Below are 10,294 nucleotides of genomic sequence, written 5' to 3' on the forward strand. Positions count from 1 at the left end.
TCCTGCTGAGCTAGGAATGAAAGGAGTGCTTCGTTTGCATCATCACCTTCCCAATCAAACAAGTCCCTACAAATAGGTCAGAGATCATTTTAAGATTTGACTCCTGGCTTTGCCGAGCTCCAGGGAGTGGAGCAGGCCAGTCCCAGCTTGGTTTGATATTTCACAATATAGACATGTGCTGTGCCTGCTGCTTTAGTGCCAGAGAACAATGCTCAATCCATCAGCATGCAGTGGGAAGAATCAGGAAAGCCATAATCTACTGTCATTTTACTCCTGAAAAATCCTTGATGATTTAACCACTACGAGAGGTTTTAGGAAAATATCTAAAGGGAGGAATATCTAAAGAGGAAAAGTTTCAGTTGTGATGGAGCTGGAAAATGTTCCTCATGTGTGAGGCACAGAAGGGGGCACGAGGTGTGGGTGGGGACTCCAGGCTGTGAGCTGTGCCCTGCTGTCATTCCAGGCCGGCTTTCCGACAGAGAGTCCCACGCCCACGTGCACGTCATCGTGGATGATGTCAATGACAATGCTCCAGAGCTGGTTTCTCCTGAGGAGCCCCGAGTGTGTGAAAATGCTGCACCTGGAAAGGTGAGACAGGGAGAGCATTTCTCTGAAACCTGAATTACTGCTTGTCAGTTCAAATAAAAGATGTCTTTTAATACAAGTGAGTCTCAGTTTCCATGCCAAAACACCCGATTATTTCACTGATTTCCAAAACATCAGGAATAGCTCTTAAGGATATTGCACTGTTGGAATATTGACTTTTATCTGCTTGCACACATGGGCTGCACTGCTCCTCTCCCCCCAGGCTCTCACATCTGTGTATTGACAGTTGAGCCATGAAGGACAGTCAAGCTTTGCACAGCAAGAATCAGCAGCTCAGTTCTATCACACAGATGCTTGAATGTGATACTGAGGAGGAAACCATTTCAAACTAGTAAGAGAAACATTGCTGCATGGAACATTATCCTGTAGTCACAAAGTGCACAGATCTGCACATCCAAATTGTTACTACTTGGCAAGTGTTGGTATTTTGGATTTATATGTTTGGCCTCAGACACAAGTGTTCAGCCCATACTGTAATATTTGTTTGCTGAAGACACTTCGAGTCAAGGTTTAGGGGAGGTACCAGTTTAGTGTATTTAGGATGAAGAGGAGAACTGGAGGCACAAAAGGGAAAATCATGGGCTGAGATAAGAACAATTTACTGGAAACAGCAATGAGATAAGAAAATGAACAGTAATAGCAACAATATAAATAACAGATATATATATATATGTATATGTATATATAAATAGACAGTGCAGAGCAGGCACACCACTCAACATGCTCCCTCTGGCTCAGCACCAGCATTATCCCACCACTCCCTCCACCACACCTGCTCAAACAGAAGGAACCCCTTCTCCAGGAAGAGAGTCCCTTTGCTCTCCCAGAAATGACATGAGGTGTTCAAGAATAACCACTGTGCCCCCCTCCCAGCTACTGGAAAAAAAAATAATTCTTTCCTGGCCAGAACCAGGACACTGCCACTGCCTGAACTATCTGATAGAACACACAATGTATTAATTTCACCTTTAGTTTAATTTATAAAATACCTTTGGGATATAACCAGACACATTTTTGTATTTTATACATCTAATGTACAGCAGGTTGAAGATTTCAAAACCTAAGCATGTCCTTCAGGCATGGCAGTCTCAAAGGCATTCCAGGAATGACAGTCACACCTCAGAGTAGGCTGAGGACTTCAGAAGACACCATCTTAGACACTTCAACAAGCCATATGTCTTTAAAAAATGAGGCTTTTTTCATGCTTTCATTACACAAAATTTGAAGAGGCAAAACTGGTCTTTTTGAAGACCCACAAAGAAAAAACAGAAACTGAAAAAACTTGAAGAGGAGTATCCTGAGGTGCCTGTGTCCTGCCCTGAAATGGAAGGGTTACACAGGACACAGAGCCCAGCTCAAACACCCCACATGCTTTATCTATCACTGGAGGCAATGTACACTGAGAACTGTGACCTCTTCTATCCTTGCAGGTGATTGTCAGGATTTCAGCTGTTGACAAGGATGAAACATCTCCCAGAGGCTTCTTCAGATACTCGCTGGCCACAGAAGACAGCAACTTCTCCCTGATTGAGAACTACGGTAGTGTATCCCTGCAATGCCTCCCTCAGCTGCCAGAGCAGGACCCCAGGGCTCAGGGAACAAAAGCTGCAGCACTGACCTGTGGCTGGTCCAGCTGAGCTAAGTAACATTTTTAAAGGCTCAACATACTGGAAAAAAAGTATGTTTAATGAAACCACAGTTTCACTGGGTTCCTGAAAGGCTGGCACTGTCTAAGGGTGAGAGGCTGACTGGTAATGTGTGAGGACAATCTGGTGGAGATTATCACCTAATGGCATGTCCTTACTTCTGGTGGAGATTATCACCTAATGGGATGTCCTTACTTCTTCCAGACAACACAGCTAACATCACTGTCAAATATGGGCAGTTCAATCGGGAACTTGTCAAATTCCACTACCTGCCTGTCCTCATCTCAGACAATGGTGACCCTGACCTCACCAGCACAAACACTCTGCTCATCAGTGTCTGCAAGTGCAATGAGAAAGGCAATTTCACCTTCTGTGAGGAGAGGGCAAAGCAGGTTGGCGTCAGCATACAAGCACTGGTGGCAATTTTTATCTGCATCTTCACAATCATTGGTGAGTATCTGACTTTTGGAATGTTCTCTGCAGCACAGTGAGAGGATGTTTTGTTCTTTCTTTAGCTGAGATCTACAAAAGCTTTGTGGCTATGAAATGGTCACAAAGCCAGAAATGCTGTACCTATGTGATTCATCTCATGTGCTCGTCTCTCTGGCCTGTTAGAACAGCTTCAGCTGCAAAGCTGCTCACTCCTCTAGACAGGCTATTGCACACATGTATAATATACTTGATTTACTGGTACCAGCCTCATACACAGCTATAAAACAGGAAATTTGGGCTGGGGCAATAACAACAAGATTCCTGGTTCCTATGGCAGGAACTAGTCTGGAAACCCTTGAAGCAGTACAGCGAACATAAATACATTTGTGACAAATCAGCAGACCAGTGCCTGTTTGCTGCATTTGAAATCTATCAGAGAAGGCTGAGTACCTTTTCCTTGCCTGAGAACTGGCCTGTTTTACAAGTACCACATAAGCAGCATCTGATGCTTGGCATTAAGAGTTCAAGGCAGTAGTTGATTGAATGACCTTGTGACACCATGCACTTGTGATTCCAGCTCAAGAGTCAGGGGGACAATCTCTGTCCAGACTGAACTCCTTCAACAAATCTTACAGTTAAATAGAAATTTTTAAAATAAATATATGTTAAAAAAACCACTCAAAAAAAAACCCCAAAAACTTCAGACTATGTTACATATCTTAAATGCAATTTGTTTTAATGCCTTACTTCTCTATTCACATGCGCTCATCTAAGTTTCCTTTGCAGTGATTGTGTTGCTGATTCTGCTGAGAAGGAGGCACAAGAAGGACCTGAGTGGGCTGGGGAGGAGCGTGGCAGAGATCCACGAGCAGCTGGTGACCTACGACGAGGAAGGCGGTGGCGAGATGGACACCACCAGCTACGACGTGTCCGTGCTCAACTCCGTCCGCAAGAATGGCCTCAAGGCAGAGCCCACTCCCTCTCCCTATGCACAGGTCCAGAAACCTCCTGGGAACATCACCCCTGGAGCTGGGGGCATGGAGATGATGATTGAGGTGAAGAAGGATGAGGCTGACAACGACAGAGATTTGCTGCCCTACGACACCCTGCACATCTACGGCTACGAAGGCGCCGAGTCCATCGCGGAGTCCCTCAGCTCTCTGGGCTCGGGCTCCTCAGACTCAGACATTGACTATGACTTTCTCAATGACTGGGGACCCAGGTTCAAGATGTTAGCTGAGCTGTATGGATCAGAACCAAGTGAAGATTTTGTGTATTAAGCTCAAACTAGCCATGAGTTTTCTCCCTCCCACTACAGATTGACACCAAGAGACTGCCAGTGGCCAAAGAGGAACTCACAGCTCTTCCCTCAAGGATTTCAAATAGGCATGGAAAAAACCTGCAGTAGGGTTAAAAAGACATACAGAGATCACCTATATTAACTTCCCCCAGCACTACTGTCCTCGCTAACAATCATTTTTTGCCCCAAAATTCCTGTTCACTGATCTGCTCAAGTCTTCCAGAACACACCTCCTCACCCTCTCTTCCCCACTTCTCCAGGTTTTGTCCCCAGTTTCTCCCTCAATCCTCTCCTCCTGTGCTGTTTGCATCCACATGCATCCAAGGTCACCCTCTGCTGGGAGAGAGAGGCTCAGTTGCATTGGGAAGGGATGTTTTAGCCCCCTGGATCTCCAGCTGGCTGCTTTGCCTGCCCCTACTGCAACATCTTTATTGATATTCCACACTTATGCTCACCCAGCAGAAGAGAGGAGGAACATATGGTCTATCACTTAGTATTAGAAATTATTCCATCATTTTCAAAAAGAAGCATTATTTTTTCCTTATTTTCCCTTCTATTAATTATTTTTGCTTTATAGTTTTCTACTACATCTATGAGTTACTCAAGATAAAATTAGACAGGATTTTTAGACACACAATCTGGTTTCATCTGTCATTTTTAACAGCCTGATGACAATTTCAGGCACATTTCTGGCATGCTAGAATTTGCTCCAGCTAGCAGCAAAATTGTTTTTTCTCTCTGTAAATAGAATCTCAGTGTTACTCAATGGAACATGTCCTGTAGGGCAGGAAATGTGGAGATCAGGGGAATGTCAAGACTCCAACACTGTAAATCTCTCTAGATGGAAATACAGGTCTCTCTAGATTTCTAAAGAGGTTGAATAGGGGGTTTATTCAGCATTATTAAAGCAATAGCATTTTTTCAGGGACAAAAAATGAAGGGCCTCATTACTGTGAAACTGTTGTGCTTTTTTTCTAAGCAGGTACTGTAAAAGGAGTTTTTTCCACCTAGGAAAATACTGTAGATTCCCATACCAGAATGCTACACACCCACACATTGGGCTGCTTAAAAGCACCACAAATGTAAGGCAGGTTTGGAGCTGCAGCCACCACATTTCTGGAAAGGGACTGTGCTCAGACTCCCACCTGTGAAGAGCCACAGAATGACCAGAATGAAACTTCCCACACTGGAAGGGACCCAGCCAAAACCTTTTGGGAAAAGTGGGTCCCTTGGGACCATGGCCTGTCTCTGGCTTCCAGCAGTGCAGAGTCCTGTTGCCTCCAACAGGAACAGAGCCCTACTACACAGATCCTCCACTGTGCAGGGTCTGTGCTGGAGCTGTATGTATTAGTTTAGTTGATTTGATTATTTAAATCTGGTAGCTAACCAAATAATATTAAATCTTTTTTTTTTTTTTCTTTCTTAAACAAGTATAGTGGAACCTCGCAAATTTGTTTTTACTTGTTCACATCATCTACAGTTCACACTCCCTTCCCCTGAAATGTTTTCTTGGCAGGAAATCACAATGCACAATCATGGTCTCACACTGCTCCTCACTGCTGTAAGAAGTCCAGTGCAATACTTGGCTGGACATTAATACAACATCAACAATGAAATCACTCAAATTTTCAAATATGAACTGAAGGAAAACTGAGAGAATTCTGTCCATTGGGCAAATCAGCCTTAGAACCTATCCTTTGTTTTTAAAAAGTACATTTTGGGGTGACAGCCTTGGTTTTCTTGTGAATTGGCTCATTGTGTTTTGCTTAATCCAGCCAGCAGTATGTGCTCTAGGGGTTCCACATATTTGTGTATTATAAAGAATGCTAACTAATAACACTTACAGTTTAAGGGTTTTGTCAGTACCTGTGGTATTGGCTATCGGCAGGTAAAGTTAGTTAGGAAATTATTTAGTGCAGTAAGTCAAGTACTTTGGTAGGTATCAGCCAGATTCTATTACCTGGAATTGCTGGTTTTAAGCCTGATTTTTTAAAAGTTATTTTAAGGAACACTGTATCCATTTCCAATGTATATGATGTTTGCACTGGAAGGTTTCTTTTTATACTCCTGTACTGTATTATGTTGTTTTTTTACTACATAAAAGCCAGTCTCAAATTTGGATTTTCTGTGCATTAACGAGTCCCACTCAGCAGACAACATCAGGCTTTGTGCCACAGTGAGCCCAGCCATAAAAACCCTCCAAGGGAGCCCAGCCTAGGCACCAACTCACCCAAGCCAATCCGTGCAGAACCTGTGCAGAACCCGTGCAGAACCTGAACCTGTGCAGAACCTGAACCTGTACAGAACCTGTGCAGAACCTGTGCAGAACCTGTGCAGAACCTGTACAGAACCTGAACCTGTGCAGAACCTGAACCTGTGCAGAACCTGTGCAGAACCTGAACCTGTGCAGAACCTGTGCAGAACGTGAACCTGTACAGAACACCCTGGAATATGGAACCCTCCAGCTTCCTCAGGACTGGCACAGGACAGACACAGCAAAACACATCAGTGCCAGAAAATAAAATCACCCCTAAATTTGCAGCTTTAGGCAGCACCTTCTCTTTTTGCTGCTGCTAATGACTACCCCAGTATATTCCCAAGATTAATCTAGGGCTTTACAAAAGATCACATCCATTTTCCCCAGATATGGCACTTATAATTTACAGAGCCCGGAATAAAGCAAAAAAAGTTCAATTCCTTCACTGCTAATTGCCATGAGCAAACACCAGATCAAACACACTTTAGCACAAGTTGTATTAAAAACACAATAGATGTGCTAATTATCTTATAATGAAATGCATTTTTCCATAGAAAGAATTTGATTAAACAGCTACTTGCAACTTGTGGGAGAGAATCTCACAAAGGTTTTCATTATTCATTTAATTAATATGCACTTTAATCTCTTATCCCTAAAAATATATCATAAATTATTATTTTATTAAATTCAGATCCAGAAGTTCATGCCATTTAATAAAGGGTTGTTTTACTCCCACCCCATTAGAACTTTTTATGAAGCAATGGCTTGTGATGAGAATCCTTGATATGTATCAAAGCAGCAATGAAAAGCTGTTTGAATGTGAACACCTGGCACACAGTGGCACATCCCAGGTAGGGCAGGTGAGCCAAGGTCCCCTTATCAAGGCAAATTTACACCAGCCAGAGAAAGAAAGAGTAATTCTATGATTTATTATCCTATTGCAGTCCAGTGCTGCTGCAACAGCAAACCCAGTGAAACAGAAGGATTGGTTACCAGAGGAAAATCAAATAATCATTTCTGAGCTCTTTTTCTTCAAGAAGTGCCTTCTTCCTTTCCTCCTTTCAGCCCCGAGGGCTTGGAACAGCCCCAGGAGGGACCAGCCAGCCCTGCACAGGAATTGTCACAGGAATTGTCACCCTGCCAGGGCTGACTGCAGGGGACAGCCTGCAAAGCCTCCCTGCTTCGTGGAGCTCAGGGTTCAGGGTACAGATCCACCTCTATACATTTATTTTACATCTTTTCACTCCCTAGAATATAACACATGCAGGGAAAATGCTCTGGTGGCAGTAAATATGGTGATGCACTCTCTTATTTGGCCAAAACTAATAGTTGCACTTATTTCAGGTGGGGATAAATAATCACCATCCTTTCTGACCTATTATCCTTTTTTTTTCTTTTTTTTTTTTTAATAAATGTTTCAAGTTTGAGAGAATAAGAAATAAAACTCTTCACAAACTTTCTGGAATGACATACATCACCAAGGTGATATCTTTCTCATTGAAATCTTCCCATTTCACAATCTTAGTGTACCACAAGTCATGAAGTCCTACCAGGAAATGAATAAGAGTCTGATCTGATCACAGTGGAAGATTCAGACTGAATCTTGTCCATAGAAAAAAACACAACAGAAAACAAAACAGCAAAGACATTCTTTCAGGCTGCGTCAGAAAATAAGGAAAATAAAACAATGCTTTTATGAGCAATAAACATGCACAGATCTTTGCTGACCGCTCTCACCTTCCTGACTTTGTTCCTGCCTGACTCAAAGGAAAAGGGAAAACCAGCAGTTCCTTCCACTTATCCTCAGTGGAGAGCTGTCCCACCTGCTTCCCCTCAAGACGCTCTCAATTCATCCAGTTAACCCCTGCCTCAATGCCACAATCAGTCAGAAATCTCCGCAACTCTTGAATTCCTCATTAAAAAAGGAAAGCCAGTGCTCTGGGTGAGGGCACCAGAACAAAGCAGGACAGAGCTCCCGGGCAGACACATCCAGCAAACACAACCCCAGAGAGGTTTGCCAAGAGGTCAGAAACAGCTGGGCTGCAAATGGCCCCAGGAGCTCTGGTGGCAGCCCCAGGAGCCCAAAGCCTGGGCTGCAGTTCTGCTCCAAAGCAGAGCGTTCCCACATGGGGGGGATCAAAGGCAGCCCAGGAGCCCCCTCGGCTCTGCCCCATGGATGGGAACAGCGCTGGCACAAGAACTGCTCTGCACTGGGGCCTGAAAGAGCCTGAAACACAAACTGCTCTGCACTGGGCACTGCAAAGAGCCTGAAACAGGAACTGCTCTGCACTGGGCACTGCAAAGAGCCTGAAACACAAACTGCTCTGCACTGGGCACTGCAAAGAGCCTGAAACACGAACTGCTCTGCACTGGGCACTGCAAAGAGCCTGAAACACAAACTGCTCTGCACTGGGCACTGCAAAGAGCCTGAAACACAAACTGCTCTGCACTGGGCACTGCAAAGAGCCTGAAACACGAACTGCTCTGCACTGCACAAAGAGCCTGAAACACAAACTGCTCTGCACTGGGCACTGCAAAGAGCCTGAAACACGAACTGCTCTGCACTGCACAAAGAGCCTGAAACACAAACTGCTCTGCACTGGGCACTGCAAAGAGCCTGAAACACGAACTGCTCTGCACTGGGGCCTGAAAGAGCCTGAAACACAAACTGCTCTGCACTGGGGCCTGAAAGAGCCTGAAACATGAACTGCTCTGCACTGGGCACTGCAAAGAGCCTGAAACATGAACTGCTCTGCACTGGGCCCTGCAAAGAGCCTGAAACACGAACTGCTCTGCACTGGGCACTGCAAAGAGCCTGAAACACAAACTGCTCTGCACTGGGCACTGCAAAGAGCCTGAAACACAAACTGCTCTGCACTGGGGCCTGAAAGAGCCTGAAACACGAACTGCTCTGCACTGGGGCCTGAAAGAGCCTGAAACACAAACTGCTCTGCACTGGGCACTGCAAAGAGCCTGAAACACGAACTGCTCTGCACTGGGGCCTGAAAGAGCCTGAAACACAAACTGCTCTGCACTGGGCACTGCAAAGAGCCTGAAACATGAACTGCTCTGCACTGGGCCCTGCAAAGAGCCTGAAACACGAACTGCTCTGCACTGGGCACTGCAAAGAGCCTGAAACACAAACTGCTCTGCACTGGGCACTGCAAAGAGCCTGAAACACAAACTGCTCTGCACTGGGGCCAGAAAGAGCCTGAAACACAAACTGCTCTGCACTGGGGCCTGAAAGAGCCTGAAACACAAACTGCTCTGCACTGGGGCCTGAAAGAGCCTGAAACACGAACTGCTCTGCACTGGGCACTGCAAAGAGCCTGAAACAATTCCCAGCTCCAGCGTTCAAAAATGGCTTTTCTAAACAGCTGTCCGGACTTCCCTCTTCCCTCTCACCTCTGAAATTCAGAGCAAACCCCAAAATGCCAAAGGCCTGAGCTGCACTTGGTGCGTCCCACAGCACTGATGTGTGGAATCCCTGGCACTTCAGGGAACCTGAGCCTTGTCCCTGCTCTCAGCAGGGACACTGCCCTCCATCCCCGCTCCAGGACACTGCCCTTTGTCCTGTGATCCCAATCCCAGCCCCAGGACACTCCCTGTACCCCATGTCCTGCTCTCAGCACCGGGACACTGCCCTCTGTCCCATGTCCCTGCCCTCGGACCCGGGACATTGCGCTTTACCCCGTATCTCTGCTCCCGGGACACTGCTCTCTATTCCTTATCCCTGCCCCCCGCACACTGCCCTTTATTCCCTTTTTCCTTTTTTCCTTTTCCTGTTTTATCCCGACCCGATCCGCGGCCCCGCCGCAGCAGCGCGGGCTGCAGTGACCGCCGGCGGCCGCCAGGTGGAGCCCGATGGCAGCGCTGGGCACGGCCGCGCTCGGGCTGCCCGGTGGATTCCCCATGGATCCCGACGGATCCCGATGGATCCCCCATGGATCCCCCATGGATCCCACATGGAATCACCATGGATCCCAATGGATCCCCCGTGGATTTCCAATGGATCCCCCATGGATCCCCCATGGATCCCGCATGGAATCACCA

At 46.0% G+C, this 10,294-nt stretch overlaps 1 protein-coding gene across 1 annotated transcript in view; it reads left to right on the top strand.

Annotated features, from left to right (window-relative positions):
• CDH5 (cadherin 5) overlaps window positions 1-6,707 on the top strand; it is a 29,599-nt gene extending 22,892 nt beyond the window's left edge. The window contains exons 9-12 of the mRNA XM_030956258.1: window positions 464-588; window positions 2,037-2,145; window positions 2,457-2,702; window positions 3,471-6,707. Of these exons, the coding sequence (XP_030812118.1) occupies window positions 464-588; window positions 2,037-2,145; window positions 2,457-2,702; window positions 3,471-3,964 (974 nt within the window). The 3' untranslated portion in view covers window positions 3,965-6,707. The remainder of the gene's footprint in view (window positions 1-463; window positions 589-2,036; window positions 2,146-2,456; window positions 2,703-3,470) is intronic.
• Window positions 6,708-10,294: the final 3,587 nt, after the last annotated feature.

This window comes from Camarhynchus parvulus, chromosome 11 (assembly GCF_901933205.1).
Source record: "Camarhynchus parvulus chromosome 11, STF_HiC, whole genome shotgun sequence".
Classification (NCBI taxonomy): Eukaryota; Metazoa; Chordata; class Aves; order Passeriformes; family Thraupidae; genus Camarhynchus; species Camarhynchus parvulus.